The sequence below is a fragment of the Jaculus jaculus genome, chromosome 18 (genome assembly GCF_020740685.1).
Source record: "Jaculus jaculus isolate mJacJac1 chromosome 18, mJacJac1.mat.Y.cur, whole genome shotgun sequence".
Classification (NCBI taxonomy): Eukaryota; Metazoa; Chordata; class Mammalia; order Rodentia; family Dipodidae; genus Jaculus; species Jaculus jaculus.
This window is the reverse complement of record NC_059119.1, coordinates 26,465,582-26,481,714: the sequence shown is the minus strand read 5'-3', so window position 1 is coordinate 26,481,714 and position 16,133 is coordinate 26,465,582. Positions and strand designations below refer to the sequence as shown.

Sequence of the window (16,133 nt, the reverse complement as noted above, 5' to 3'; positions counted from 1 at the left end):
AGGAGCCATCGGGTTCTAGCCCATAGGTGGGAGGAAGGAGGGCTGTGCTTCACAAACAGGGCATCCGCTGCCACCATCCCTTTGGAAACATGGTCTTGAAGCAGATGACCCTTCGAGCCCTTGCCACCCCCGCCCCCACTCTACCTCTGCTCACCTGGCTGGTAGACAGAAGGCCTGATGCTGGCAGTGGTGACAACCCGGGCTTTGGGTGCGGGGGCAGCTGGACCCTCGTTGTAGCTGGTTTGGGCAGAGGGTGCTGGAGAGGTGGCTGCTGAGGCTTGAGGCCTAGGACAAAGGGGGAAAGAGTTACGGCCAGAGCAGTCCATAGCTGTCCCTGGGGGCTGCAGCCATGGAAGCCCGGCTGTCTGGTCTGCAGGCGCCTCTATGAGGAGGAAATGTAACAGACATGCCACTGGAGAGCTGGTAGAGTCTGTAAAAGGAGAAGCCAGGGGCTCTTAGAGGGGGACAGAGCTGTTTCCCAGGGCTTCAGTTGCCACCTTTAGAGAGGAGAAAAGGCACCAGACAGACAAAAGGACGCGTGCAGAACCCTTTATCCCGGGAGGGAATGTACAGAGCCACTGAGCACAAGGCAGAGAGTGCGGGAAGCAGGGGCATGACGGCGGTCACAGCAGCTACCCTCCACGCACGGCTTCTGGCCACCTGGCCCCTTCTTCTGTTGTTGCTGGAGGGGAGCAGCAGTCCCAGGTTTCCCAGCCAGAATTTTCCAGCAAAGCCTCAGGGGAAGAAGCCAGGAGACCTCCAGCAGCTCCTCCAGCCAACCCACTTATTTCTTGTCCAATCCCTGTTGCTTCCAAATCTCAGCTGCTCAGCTATCAAGACGCCTACAGTAGACTCTTCCCATACATGGCCCAGGGACCATGGGAGCAAAGAGATTTAAAAAAAAAACAAAAAACCTAGTTCACTGCCCTCAGGAAATGCACTTGGCCTCTCTCTTGGGGAGCCGAAGGCTCCAAGAAATCCCAGAGTTCAGCAGCTTGTTTAATCTTGTCTGATGCAGTGTTTCCCAATCTCAGCTGTTGGCGAAACAGCCCCCACCCCACACTTTTTTTGTGGTTTTTCAAGGTAGGGTCTCACTCTAGCTCAAGCTGACCTGGAATTCACTACATAGTCTCAGGGTGGCCTAGAACTCACAGTGATCCTCCTACCTCTGCCTCCCGAGTGCTGGATTAAAGGCGTGCGCCACCATGTCTGCCTCCCCCCTCCTTTTTTTTAAAAAAAATTTAAAACTAATGAACACCTTATGGAGCATGTCCTGCTGTCTCCTGGCATCTTGCGTAGCCTAAAGGGGATACTGACCAAGCCCAGGGAAATGGGTCATTGGTGGGGTGCTAGAGAGTTGAGCCCCTGGAAATATGCCCTACAGCCTATAACTTCCTGCGTTCCTTCTATCTGTTCCTCATGGGCTCTTCCAGCTCGGCTCTGCTGGGCGGCACTGTAAGGTGAGGGAAATGCTTTCCTGTCTGGGGCTCTGGGAGGGGTCGGCTGGGAAAACAGCTGGTCCAGACAAGACAAAGGTTATCCAGTTGGCCAAGCCACCTGGGGCCTGGCCACCCTTGTCACACTGTGCTACATTTCTGGTTCAGCATGGCCATTGTCTCCCCTGGGCCCACTTGCTCTTCAGGGAACCAATCCCTGTGCTAAAAACCAAACAAAGGATTAAGGGTTTTTGCTTTGTTTCGTTTTGGTTTTTCGAGGTAGGGTCTCACTCTAGCCCAGGCTGACCTGGAATTCACTACGTAGTCTCAGGGTGGCCTCGAACTCACGGCGATCCTCCTACCTCTGCCTCCCGAGTGCCGGGATTAAAGGCGTGCGCCCCCACGCCCGGCGAGTAAGGGTTTTGATGGAGAGGAAGATAGGGCATCCAAGGGTGCCCGCTTTCCACTGTGGTGGACAAGGCCACACACAAGTCAGTGGGTTAGAGACCGTGGAGGACACTTTGTCTGGGTCCTAGGTCAGGGTCTGCTGTAGGGAAAGGAAGAAGCTGGAAGACCTTCAGGAGAACACTGAACCTAGGCTTTGCCAGTGGGCTCCTTTATTTATTTACTTATCTTGGTTTTTCAAGATAGGGTCTCACTCTAACCCAGGCTGACCTGGAAATCACTCAGGGTGGCCTCGAACTCACAGCCATCCTCCTACCTCTGCCTCCCGAGTGCTGGGATTAAAGGCGTGCGCCACCACGCCCGGCCTAGCGGGCTCCCTTAGATGGAGCGCCTTCTGCACTCGTGTGCAAAGAGGAAAGGTAGCTGGGCTCACAGTGCACACCCTCTGATACCATCTGCGGCTGCTCAGTGAGCATCCTGCTGGGCAGCCCTCTGCTCTCTTGGCAAGGCAGATAGAAAGAAGGGTTCCCCCTGCTGAGGGTGTTCCGAGGGTTTCAGGTGCCCTGCAGTGGACATGTCCAGGACACAGTGGCCTAAAGCCTGTCCTTCAGTGGGGGTGGGGCTGGACTGCCCACAGGCCCTAGCATACTGCGCTCCTTTTCCCCCATTCAGACCAGAAGGCTTCTTCCCTCTCAGAGTCAGGAACACTTCCTACCCTTCTCTGTGAGAGCAACATGACTCTTCTGAGGCTCGATTCTGACAAAGGAAGAAGGGAAGTCACCTGCCAACTCTGTCCTGGGGAGATGGAGCAGAAACAGCCTGGAAGCCCCCGAAGGCTTGAGTTGGGCTGGAGGAAGGCTGGGCTTGGGGCCATATGGGTCAGGCTGTACCACAGACCCATGCACCCTAACCCAGAGGGTGCGTCCTCTGCAGGGGCCGGGAAAGCTGGTCTCTGGCTCCCAACGCTGACTAGACAGCCTGATGAGCATCCTGGTAAGGGAGCCAGGCCAGCTCTGGCAGGTGCCCTAGCTCACCGCTCCAGAGTGAGCTATCCAGCCCGCCCCTTCTACCTCTGTGCATGCCCCCCTGCCTTTGCCCTCTGCTTTGGTGGGTAGTCAGGAAGGCAGGCTGGGAGGCAGGAACTCGAAGAACTTAGTCTTTTTTTTTAATGTGTATCTTATGGATATGTCTATTTCTTTTATTTCTTTTTCTTTTTCTTTTTTTTCTTTTCTTTTTTTTTACCGTAGGTTTTCACTCTAGCCCAGGCTGACCTGGAATTCACTCTGTAGTCTCAGGGTGGCCTTGAACTCACAGTGATCCTCCTACCTCTGCCTCCCTAGTGCTGGGATTAAAGGCATGCACCACTGTACTCTGTTGGATATGTCTGTTTCTTTAAACATCTTAACTGATGAGGAAGCTGAGGTTCAGAGAGGGTAATTCACTTTCTCATGGTTATTACGTACAGTATGTCAACAGACTTGAATCTCACTACACCATACTCCTCCGTGAAGAGAAAAGAGAATAGAGAAAGTGGGCAAATCAGTGACTAAACTATCTGACCAAATCTGGCCTGTCTAGCTCCGTGTTTACACCACCAAGGAAACTTCCTTGATTCTCCTGCTCTTAAGGATGACTTTTCTTCTCCCATAGCTGAGTTTCAGGAATAAGAATGTGCACAACGTGTCTCTGTTCTCTCTCTCTGTGTCTTTTTTTAAATTTTTTTGTTCATTTTTTATTTATTTATTTGAGAGTGACAGACACAGAGAGAAAGACAGATAGAGGGAGAGGGAGAGAATGGGAGCGCCAGGGCTTCCAGCCACTGCAAACGAACTCCAGACACACGTGCCCCCTTGTGCATCTGGCTAACGTGGGACCTGGGGAACCGAGCCTCGAACCGGGGTCCTTAGGCTTCACAGGCAAGCTTAGCCGCTAAGCCATCTCTCCAGCCCATCTCTCTGTCTTTTTTTAATAATTTTTTTTGTTCATTTATTTATTTATTTATTTGAGAGCAGCTGACACAGAGAGAAAGACAGATAGAGGGAGAGGGAGAGAATGGGAGCGCCAGGGCTTCCAGCCACTGCAAACGAACTCCAGACGCGTGCGCCCCCTTGTGCATCTGGCTAATGTGGGACCTGGGGAACCGAGCCTTGAACCGGGCTCCTTAGGCTTCACAGGCAAGCGCTTAACCACTAAGACATCTCTCCAGCCCTCTCTCTGTCTTTTTTAATTTCTATTTTATTTATTTGCAACCAGAGAGAGAGAGAGGCAGAGAGAGAATGGGCACACCAAGGCCTCTAGCCACTGCAAACAAACTTCAGATGCATGCACCCCCTTGTGCATCTGGCTTACGTGGGTCCTGGGGAATCAAACCTGGGTCCTTTGGCTTCGCAGGCAAACGCCTTAACTGCTAAGCCATCTCTCTAGTCCCTGCGTGTGTCTTTTACCTGTCACCAGAGATGTGCACCTGGGGGGGCAGGTGACCAGACCAGTCTTTATCCATGGTGGGTGCACTCCCATGGAATCCACTCATCTTCCCCTTCACAGTCTACACCAAGCAATGCTGGCCTTGGCTTCCTTGCAAAACACGAGGGCCCTGACCACCTGGACCCAGCTGGCCCACAAATGGACCCACGGTGGGGCCTGTCTTGTCTCCCTTCCCCCCCCCCCCACCGCATGTCAGCACCCGCGCCTGTGGACCGGTTACCTTGGCCTGTCCGCAAGGCTTGAGGCAGGGGCTGCGGCAGGGGCTGTGGCAGCATGGGCAACAGCAGCTGTGGCCAGGGGTGGCGAGGCAGCACTGGGCGAGGCAGCAGCAGGCGACTGGGCAGAAGCGGGCAGCAGAGGGGTGGCAGCCTGGCTGGTGCACACTGGAGCATGCTCAATGGGGGTACTGATGAGGCGGGATCAAAAACAAACAAACAACAACCAACAGGTCAAGGGGGCCCAAAGCCCTGTGGGTCCTTTTTTTTTTTTTTTTTTGTATATTTAATGAAAGAGAGAGAGAGAGAGAATTGGCACATCAGGGCCTCCAGCCACTGCAATGGAACTCCAGACTCGTGCACAGGGCCCCTGTGGACTCCCCCAGAGCAAGATCAGACCGCAGGGAAGGATCCAGCAACATCAGAAGCATTCCTGGAGGGATGTTTGCTCCTCAGTGTTCTGTATTTCCTAATTTCTCTTTCTTAGCAAAATACAGTGCAATGGACAAGTACCGGTTTCCATCCTCTCCTGTTTTCTTCTCTCTTTCAGTCAGGAATGCTCAGGAAAGAATTATTATTATTATTATTATTATTATTAGAGGTAGGATCTCACTATAGCCCAAGCTGTCCTGGAATTCACATGTTGTCTCAGTGAGTTGTTGGCCAGGGAGGTCCTTGATACCCCCAAAACATTACAGGCCATTGCTGAGGCCCTTGATTTCCCACCAGGAATAGATGGTAAGATCCTATTGCTGAAGACTCCACATACTTGGGCTGCAAAGTCACTGAGAAATCCTGCTGGAACTGAGCTGAAAACCTCATCCATGTAGACTAGCTAACAGAAAGGTGGAAAAAGCCACACTGCACACAGTTCAATGGGAGAGAGAGAAATCACCAGTGAAGATACCCAACAGTGGACACTGCAAGTCTTATATTATAACTGCAAGTCTTATATTCTGCCAGCCAGGCCAAATGAGCCAACAGGCGCAATAGTGGCACATCTGTCATGGGGAACCAAGCGCCCTCTATTTTGACTGGAGGCCTGCTCCATGGGAGGGAATACATCCCTGATACTGAAAACCTAAACCAGGGATAGTCATGAGCCCTAGGAGTGTAACGTCTGCTGCTGTCTGGCTAAAAGTATGTACTATGCTCACCAAACTGCCCAGTAACCACTTCTCTTAATGTTCATACCCATATATTAATGCTATTCTAACTTTTGGTTAGAGAAGCTTCTCTTTTCAGATAGCAGTGACCTTGGGATGACTCAGAAGGCACCATGGTGCTGAGAAGTGACAGAGGAGTGCTCAGCAGTGAAATATATCAATCACACCTTCCAAGGCTCAGGGTCCATTGCGGAAGAGGTGGCAGAAAGAATGTAAGAGCCAAAGGAAGGGAAGGACTCCTTACAACATGCTCCTCCAGACACAAAATGGCCTGGATCTCCATGACCTCACAGCGCCTGACACTACCTACACAAGACCATCATAAGAGGAGGAACAGATGATGACGTCAAAATAAAAGAGAGACTGATTGAAAGGGGGAGGGGATATGATGGAGAGTGGAGTTTCAAAGGGGAAAGTGGGGGGAGGGAGGGAATTACCATGGGATATTGTTTACAATTATGGAAGTTGTCAATAAAAATTATATATATATATATACACACACACACACACAAAGAAATGCACATTCTTTTTTTTTGGACAGGCGGATCTCAACTCCGGGGCTGGAGGTCCTCTGGTTTCAGCTTCCCCGATAGCTGGGAACACAGGCATGTTCTGCTACACCACAAGCCCAGCTCATTCTTTGCATTTTGACTGGTGTTTTTATTTGCTACAACAGTGATAGAATAAATACAACTCCTGCAAGAGGTAATAGCACCCCCATTCAATGTCATTCATGTATTGGCTTCATTTCATACAATGTGTCGTGTCCAGTATTATGTCCTTAATTCCTCACAACAGGCTTGTGATGTGAGTATTATCAACTCTATCTAATAGACAAAGAAATGGAAACAGATGCAAAAATGTTCAATTGCTCAAGGTTCTAGAACTTACCCACTGAGACAAAATTAATTTCTTTGAGGCAAGCCCAACACACTAGCCTTTTTTTTTTTTTTTTTTTTGACGTGTGTGTGTGTGTGAGAGAGAGAGAGAGAGAGAAGAGAGATAGAGGGAGAGAACTGGCACACCAGGGCTTCTAGCCACTGCAGTTGAGCTCCAGATGCATGCGCCTGCCCCCTTGTGTGCATGCATAACTGCGCATCTGTTTTACATGGGACCTGGAGAGTCGAATGTGAGTCCTTAGCCTTTGCGGCAAATGCCTTAGCTGCTAAGCCATCTCTCCAGCCCAAAATTAATTATTTTGATTTGAAGCCTTAACCAGTACCCCATGGAAGAAGACAATGCCTTTTTGTGATCAGCCAAATAGAATCTATATCTGATAAAAGGCACTTATTAAGCTGGGCGTGGTGGCGCACACCTTTAATCCCAGCACTCGGGAGGCAGAGGTAGGAGGATCACAGTGAGACTGTGAGATCGAGGCCACCCTGAGACTACATAGTGAAATCCAGGTCAGCCTGAGCCAGAGTGAGACCCTACCTTGAAAAAAAAAAAAAAAAAAAAAAAAGCACTTGTTTTGTTTTGTTTTGAGGTAAGGTCTCATATCCCAGGCTAACCTGGATGCACTATGTAGACTCATGATGGCCTTGAACTCAAGACAATCCTTCTACCTTTGCTTCTCAAGTGCTGGGATTAAAGGCATAGGCCACCACACCTGGCCACTTATTCTTATTAGAAATAACTAGATTCACGGTACTTCCCTCTACCATGCACTCCCCCAGTGTATTATCCCATTATTTCCTTTTATCCTTTCAACTTCCCTCATCTTACTGATGAGCAGCCTACGGTTCAGAGACATTGTTTCTCTGCTAGAATAGCACATAGCTAGCTGCACACACCTGCAGTCCAGGTATTTTGGAGGCTGAGGCAGGAGGGTTGCATACTTGAGGCCAGTCTTGCATACACAGCAAGTTACAGGCCAGCTTGGACTACGTAGTGAGATCTTGTCTCAAAACAATGCAAAACAAAACCAGAAAACATCACGCAGCTGCCAAGTGACAGAAAAGCGCTTAAACCCTAATTACTGCAACGTTTCTCAGACTTTCTTTTTTTCTTTTTTTGAGGTAGGTCTCACTGTAGCCCAGGCTGACCTGGAATTCACTATGGAGTCTCAGGGTGGCCTCGAACTCACAGTGACCCTCCTACCTCTGCCTCCAGCGTGCTGGGATTAAAGGTGTGCGCCACCACGCCCGGCTTTCAAACTTTCTTAAATAGAACCACCAGGAGGTCTTGGTAAAATACAGCTACAATTGAGTCTACATTTCTGAGCTCGCTGGTGATGCTAATGCTGCTATTCCGTGGACCGCGCCTGGAGGCGTGCAAGGTGCTGGAGAGGCCGGGCCCCAGAGGGAGGCTACCTAGCTGCTACGAAAGTGTCATCCAGTTGCTTTCCTCTGAAATTGAGTGAGAACATCAGGCAAGAACGGAGCTACAGGGCTGGACAGATGGCTTAGCAGTTAAAACTCTTGCCTGTGAAGCCTAAGGACATAGGTTTGATTCCCCAGGACCCACGTAAGCCAGATGCACAAGGGGGCACCCGCATCTGGAGTTTGTTTGCAGTGGCTGGAGGCCCTGGCGCGCCCATTCTCATTCTTTCTGTCTCTCTTCTCTCTATCTCCCTCTGCTTGCAAATAAGTATGTGCATGTATGTATGTCCGTGGTGGCGCGTGCCTTTAAGCCCAGCACTCGGGAGGCAGAAATAGGAGGATCCCAGTGAGTTCGAGGCCACCCTGAGACTACATAGTGAATTCTAGGTCAGCCTGAGCTAGAGTGAGAACCTACCTCGAAAAAAACAAAAGAACAAACAAACAAACAAAAGCTATCTCTGCCTGTCTGCCTCTATATTCCAATGCACTGTCAGACTGGCTTCTCTTTAGCCTGCACCAGCCATCGCTGCAAATGAAGCCTGCATGTGAGGTGATGACGTTGGAGCCGGACATGGGCTCCAGGACAGTTCATCACTCATCAGAAGGCCAGGATTACGTTCACCACCGGACACTCATTCACGTGCCTATCAGCCCACTACTGCTCTGGGTTTTGGACGAGGGACATTCTATTCAGGACCACCGTTCTGTAAACACCAAGCACCCGGGGCCTGGAGGAAGGGGGCGGAGGCAGCAAGGAGCATCCTGAAGGATCTTGGGTTCTTGTTCCGGCATGAAGTTCCACAAACCTCCAGAAACTCCAAAAGGGAGCATGAGCAAACGTACTTACACCATGGCCCTGGCTTTGATCCTAAAGAGCACCCGTGAGCTCGCCCAGCCTGGCCTATGATTGATCCTACAGCTGCTTCCTGCCTTTGGCTCAGATTCAGTTTCCTTCTTTGTTTTTTCATTGTTGGTGTTGGAAATGGAGGTCAGGGCCTCGCACACATGCTGAGCACATGCCTTCCCTCTTAGCCTCGTAATTCACTTTAAACACTAGAGGGGGAAAAAAGCAAGCTGGATTCAGATGCTCATGGCTGTCTGGGGGACAGGGAGGTAGTGTGGTGGCCCTTGCTGGTAGGAACGGCGTGGCTGGTGACAGTGGTATGTCGGGAATGGGTGGGGGATGATGCTCATGAAAGTACTGGGTCTTGGGGGGTCTGTGCTCGCTGGACTCAGTTGGGAGCTGTGCTAATGGGTAGGGGGTTTGGGATGGGTACTGATGGTGTGTGTGGGGGGGACCTGTCATAATTGGGATGTCAGCGGTGCTTGGGTTAGCAGAGATAGCAGCAGAGTATGAGGATTTCCGAAGCTCCTCAGCTCACAAGAGAGTACCGGCCAGGTGTTGGTCGTGAAACTGTCCGTGTCAACCTGCCCTCTTTTTCCTTTCTAGCCTCGTGACTATTGCTCAGTGGAGTTCTTGGTATGTCACTCTGCAGCAAAGCCAGGGCCCTCATTGCATTGTGGTCTATGTGCATGATGCCAGCAGTTGTGACGGGCATGATGCCCTGAAACTTTTGCACATTCCACTCTGCCCCAATAGATATTCAAACCCTTGTAAGCCTGGAATTTTAGATCAAGACCACTGCTGATCATGCCCTCCCCTGCATTCCCTCCCTCCCAGTCAAAATGATTGTATCAGGAAAGATGAGATTTTTCTCTCACCGGCGCCCCTGTTTCCTTTGTTTAGATTGCCTGCCCAGCCTGCCCCATCAATGCATGCCCAACCCTGACCATCCTTCAAGACCTAACCCGGACCTCTTCTTCCAGGAAGCCTTCTCTGATCCTCCTTTCGGAGGGAACCCTACCGCTGGACTCCACAAGATCAACATTGCATTGTGGTCACAGCTACGTTGTCCCCTTCTGAATCCTTCAGCATCCACAGCAACCGAGCACTTTGCACACATGCCCAAAGACACAGGATACTGAATGAGGACACCTCTCAGGTTCACTCTGTGGACTTCATATAAACCCCTGGCCTGGGGCCATGCAATATGCTACACACAGGCTGGAGGAGCTGGGAAGGCCCCAGGCAGGCCGAACAGCGAGTTTCGACCAATGGGAGCCAAGAGGGCTGTAACAGGCTTGGAGCTGGTGACCGGAGTCCTAGAGCCCAGCAACTCTGCGCCATCCGTTCTCTCCCAGCCTTAGATGTCTCCCTCTCTCTATCAGCAGCTGCGCCACGGCCTACACGAGTCACCAGCCCAAACATGATTGTGATCCAGTTTGCCCAGAAAGAGGCAGACACCCTTTTGTCCTTCCCAGGTGGATTTCCCAGCCAGACTGGTGCTTTCTTGGCCCTGGCCCTGGCATCAGACTGCTGGAGGTGGGAAGAGGTAGGAGGCCAAGGAGGAACAGGACGGTGGCCAGCCCTTCAGGAACGCTTGCCCAAGAGAATGGCTGTTTCTAGACATCGGGAGTGGGAGGGAGGCTCTGGCCATCCAGCCTCAGGGGAGGAAGGGTGTCCTGAGGACTGGGCCTCTTCATTGCCTTCATTTTCCAAATGTCATTGTCCTCATGTGTCAGTCTGTGATTCCATGCAGACAGGGTTCAGGCTGCTGGCTCAGCAGGTGAGTGGGGTGCTGGCTTTGAAAGGATGGGAACCCAGTGAGAGCTAGAGTCTCTCCCACCTCTGCCACCCCAATTCGCCCTTACAAAATATTCTGCATTAGCTCAAGGCCACAGGGACTATGGCCAAGAGGCGACTGAAGGTCATCTCCATCCTCCTGCCGCCAAGGCTCTGTTGGGTCTGCCTTCCATCTCCTCTCCCCTCCCGCGTGCCCCCACCTCAGCCTCCTGAGCACCCCTGCGGACTGCCCCTTCATCCAGGAGTATCTACTGGAGCCTCTCTGTTGCTGCCTGGACAGGGCTGAACATGATGAAGGGGTGGCCTGGGAGAAGGGCTTGCGGCATGCTTCCTGATGGCGAGGGAGGACGGATGCGCTTGCTGGTTGTGGATGAGTGTGGCAGGAGAGGCAAGGTCCTGGGGTGGCCACCCATCCGTGGGTGGTCGTAGGGCCCCAGTGTGGATTCTCATGTCATCCTGAGAGGGAGTCAGGCAGCTCTTTCAGGTAGTTTAGGGTGACTGGGCCCCTGAAAGTAAGAAGCAGGAATGCCCCTGGGCTTGCCCATACAATCTGCACTTTGCTAGAGTTCGGAGAAGAACCTGGCTTCGCCTCATCTCTGGCTAAACAAGTTTCCTAGACCTGTTTGCAAGACCCTCGCCCTTCCGGGGAGGGAGGTCTCCTTTCCTAGAGTTCAGATCGAACACTGGCATGGCGGTTGGTCAGGCTTAGACCCCATACCTTGACATTACAGCTGGCCTCTTCCTGAGCCAGCTTCTAGCCCAGACCAATCAGCTGTATCTGGCTTACCAGAGCAGGAAGGTGGGCCCACCACCATACGGTTGTGAATACGTTTGCCAGGGGAGGGCAAGCTCTCTTGGTAGCCTGTGCGTCACACATGAACCTCTAGGTTCTGGTGAGTCTTCCCCTCATCTCAGCCCAGCTGGGCGGGACCAGGGGAGAACCCCTGATCCCTACACCCACACGGGCTCTCTGCCCTCTCCTGCCCTCCATCTGGCAGGAGGTCTCTGTCCTTTCTTGTCTCTCTAAGTCTTGTCTCTCTAAGTCTCTTTTCACATTTCTTCCAGGCCCCCGTGAGTATATTCATTTTCCTTCCCTTCGTTCTGTACTTCTTTCAATAAATGTGATCATTTAATAATTATCCTTCTCAGCCAGGCGTGGTGGCGCACGCCTTTATTCCCAGCACTTGGAAGGCAGAGGTAGGATGATCGCCATGAGTTCAAGGCCACCCTGAGACTCCATAGTGAATCCCAGGTCAGTCTGGGCTAGTGAAGCCCTACCTCGAAAAACAAAAAACAAAACAACAACAACAACAAAAACCTATCCTTCTCAGTTTGGTTTGCCCGATTCTTGGTTAAAATTCAAACATGAACTCAGGGTTTGAAGTTTGAGGACTCTTTCCTGAACTCCAACAGTACCCCCGTATCAATCCCCTATCCTGGGATCCTTAGTCTGGGCGTAGCACCCATGGGGTAGGAAAGCATTAATGAGCTTTATTCATTTAATGTGCTATACTGGGTGCCCACATAGACATAGAAGGAGGTACCCCTGCCTCTGCGCCTCGGCTGGCAGTGTCTGTCCTCTGTCCTTTCCCGCTCCTCCTGGGGTGGCGCACGGGGCATACACATAGGCACAGCGTGAGTTGGGCTTGCTTTGGTTCACTTCAAATCCTTTTTATTTCAGAACAAGCATGCTTATATGTACAGGAGAAAGGACTATGGAGCCGGCACACAGGTACAGAGAGGAGGGTGCCCACCCAACCCCACCACAGCCCGAAGGGGTCCCTGCCTCCTCTACCCTGGGCTTCCCTTTGCTTTGCCAAGAGTACTGGTCTAGGCAGCCCTGGACAAAAAAAAAAAAAAAAAAGGAACCAGAAGGATCCAGGAATTAGCTCCTTCCTAGGACTCTGATCTATGGATAACTTGTTCTGTGAGGGCACGAGGCCAGGAGCTGAGGGTGATGGGCAGATGCTCAGTGGTCATTATATTTTCCTTGGTTCTGGGGTGTTAGGTCAGCAATCCCTATTCTGTCCTCTCTGGTCTATGGCTAAAGACCTGTGCATGGGGTGGGGAGTAGAGGCTCAGCTGCGGAAGAGGGAAGGATCACACAGTGCTGGGCTTGGGGCCTGGGGAGGTAAGGAGATACAGAGCCTATGGGACTGGGCCCCAGCCATCAACTCTGGGGTGGGCAGAAAACAGAATACTGTGGTTGGCTACCAGAGGTGCCTCCCCCCCGACACACGGTTATATTTTGTCAAGCATCACCATGGGGCTCACATGCCAGATCTGTGTGTGGGGAAGGGGTCCACCCTGCCGGGGATCAGGGGGCTTCCAGGCAGCCTTTTAGCTTTTAACATTAAGGAGTTGGGCAGAAAGGCCATGGTGCCAGTTGCGCAATTTGGCAAAACGTGGGCTGTTACGTTCCGTTTCAAACCTTTCCCTGTGGCACAGAGACAGAGAGAGACAGAGGGAGAAAGAGAGAGAGAAACAAACAGACAGAAAGAGAGAGAGAGAAAGAAGAAAGAGAGGGGTTAGGGGACGTGTCCACCATTCCCCTACTTGAATATATAGGGCAGAGGGCAGGGGTGGGCAGGTGGCTTGGAAACGTGTTGCCATCTAGGGGGCACTTCCTAGGGGACAGACCTGGGTTGAATGGAGCAAGATAAGAGTCCCAGGACAGAATGGCGGGACTTGCCTTGCCTGAGGGGGTGTGGGCAATGTGAAAGAAGGCCGCAAAGCAGGCTGGCGCAAAGGGTGGGTGCTCCCTGGCCTACGGAGTCAGGGCTGGGCAAGGCTGCTTTGACTGTGGGCTCTTGGGCCTGAACCAAATGGGGTCAGTGAGCCTAGCATCGTCTCTGTCCCCTAGCTGGGCACCAAAAAGGAAGAGCACCTAACCCCTTGTAATCACGAACCCAGCAGGCAGATCTGTCACCTGCTTGCCTAGGTGGGCTACCTGGCCTCCCTCACCTTCACTGTCCTCAGAGAAAAGACTCCACACTCCCCCCAGGCCACCTGCTGGCCCGGGGCCTGAGCACAGGCCGGACACACCAGTACCCAGGCAGGCACTTACACACAAGGCACTGCCACACAAACAGAGAGGCGGAACTTCCGGCTACTTCTTGCCAGTAGGACCTAAGGAGGGAGGTTCAATCCACAGCTGTCCAGGCGAGGGGGCTTTACAGAGCATGTGCGATGTCAGAAATGTGCAAAGGGAAGGGGGGGTGGTAGGGAAAGGCCAGTCCACGATGCCAAAATTCTAGCCCTCCAAAAGAGGAGCCTCCAGCACCCTTAGAGCCAAGGTACAGACTGATGACCAAGGGATAACATCTTTTTTTGGGGGGGGAGTGTTGGAGGTTCGAGGTAGGGTCTCACTGTAGCCCAGGCTGATCTGGAATTCACTATGGAGTCTCAGGGTGGCCTTGAACTCACTGCGATCCTCCTACCTCTGCCTCCCCAGTGCTGGCATTAAAGGTGTGCGCCACCACGCCCGGCTGACATCTTTTTTATTGATTGATTGATTGATTTTGAGACAAGTTCTCATGTGACCCAGGCTGGCCTTGAACTTTGTATGTAGCTAAGGGTGACTTGAACTTCTGATCCTCCCACTTCCACTTTCTGAATTCTGGGATGACAAGTGTATGACACCACACCCCGTTTTATAATGCACTGAGAATGGAACCTAGGTCTTCATGCACGCTGGGCAAGCACTTTGCCAATCGAACTACATCTCCAGGCCCGAGGGATCACATGGAGCCACAAACACAATGTGTTCAACCTGCAGAGAGCCACAATTAAAAAAAATAAATAAATAAAAGCACTGTGGCCGGGCATGGTGGCGCATGCCTATAATGCCAGAACTCGGGAGGCTGAGGTAGGAGGATCACTGTGAGTTCAAGGCCAGTCTGAGACTACATAGTGAATTCCAGATCAGCCTGGGCTCTTAGAGCGAGGCCCTACCTCAAAATGCCAAAAAAAAAAAAAGAAAAAAAAAATTAGAGCCAGCATATTGGCCCACGTCTTTAATTCTAGCACTCGGGAGGCAGGGGTAGGAGGATTGCTGTGAGTTTGAGACCACCCTGAGACTGCATAGTGAATTCCAGGTCAGCCTGGGCTAGAGCAAGACCCTACCTCAAAAGCAAAAAAAAACAGTGCTAGGGATGTAGCTCAGAAGTAACACCTAGTTAGTGTGCACAAGGCTGTCAGTTGCATCCCTAGTACTGGAAATATATATATAAATTGAAAAATAAAATAAAATGGGATGCTACTCAAAAAGAAAAAGGGATATATGAAAAATGAACTATAGGCTGAGTTAACCTTATCCAAAATGTTTGGGACCAGAACTGTTTAGGACTTCAGGATTTTTTTTTAATTAAATTAACTTGAGAGAGAGAGAGAATGAGCATGCCAGAGCTTCCAGCCACTGAAAATGAACTCCAGGTAAATACACCACCTTGTTCATCGGCTTACGTGGGTGCTGGGGTATTACTGGGATATTGAACTTGGGTCCTTAGGCTTTGCAGGCAAGTGCCTTAACTGCTAAGCCATCTCTCCAGCCCCATAATTTTTTAAAATTTTGGGATATAAATATGTCTATATATGTATGTATATTCATATTCTTGGGGCCCAAGTCTAAATACAGAGTTTATTTATATAGTTTAAAATTTTATTTACTTGAGAATGAGAGAGAGAAAGAGCCAGAGAGAGAGAACGAGAGAAAGTGCACAACAGGGCTTCCAGCCACTGCAAACGAACTCCAGACACATGCACCACCTTGTGCATCTGGCTTTATATGACGACTGGGGAATCAAACCTGGCCCCTTATGCTCTGCAGATAAGTGCCTTAACCACTGAGCAATCTCTCCAGCCCTTCATTTACATTTAACATATGCTTGATACCCATAAACTGTAAGATAGACATTTTTTAAACAGCACCTGTGTAGCTTTTATTTCTAGTGGTACTAAAGATTGAATTCAGGGTCTCACGTATGCTAAGGAATCATTATACCACTGAGCTACATCCCAGCTTGGCATCTGTGGGGCTTTTTTAATATTTTATTTTTATTCATTTATTTGAGAGAGAGAGAGAGAATGGGCGCACCAGCTCTAGCTACTACAAATGAACTCCAGACACATGCGCCACCTTGTGCATCTGGCTTTCGTGGGTCCCGAGGAATCAAACCTAGGTCCTTTGGCTTTGCAGGCAAGCACCTTAACTGCTAAGCTATTTCTCCAGCCTGGCACCTGTGTTTTGAGTAAGATCTACCACATGGAGTTAGGCATGAAATTGCCCATCTTGGTGCTGTTTGGTGCTCAAGAAGTTTTGGATTTCAGAACACTCCGGGCTTTAGATTTTTTTTTTTGTATTGGGGTGCTCAACCTGTACTGGTATGTTCAGCAACTTGGATAAAGCCTGAAGGAATTATGCTGATGGAAAAAAAAAATCCAATTCTGGGACTGGAGAGAAT

General features: G+C 50.8%; 1 protein-coding gene across 5 annotated transcripts in view; it reads right to left on the bottom strand.

Annotated features, from left to right (window-relative positions):
- Window positions 1–16,133, bottom strand: part of Ldb3 (LIM domain binding 3) — a 78,944-nt gene that overhangs the window by 32,074 nt on the left and 30,737 nt on the right. For 3 of the 5 annotated variants that reach the window (XM_004658011.2, XM_004658012.2, XM_045137449.1), the window contains 2 exons: window positions 4,546–4,731; window positions 155–285 (listed from right to left, as the gene is read on the bottom strand). In XM_004658011.2, the coding sequence (XP_004658068.2) occupies window positions 155–285; window positions 4,546–4,731 (317 nt within the window). Of the gene's footprint in view, window positions 1–154; window positions 286–4,545; window positions 4,732–12,596; window positions 13,109–16,133 lie in introns of those variants that run through there. The other 2 variants (XM_004658013.2, XM_004658018.2) reach the window with 2 other exon arrangements.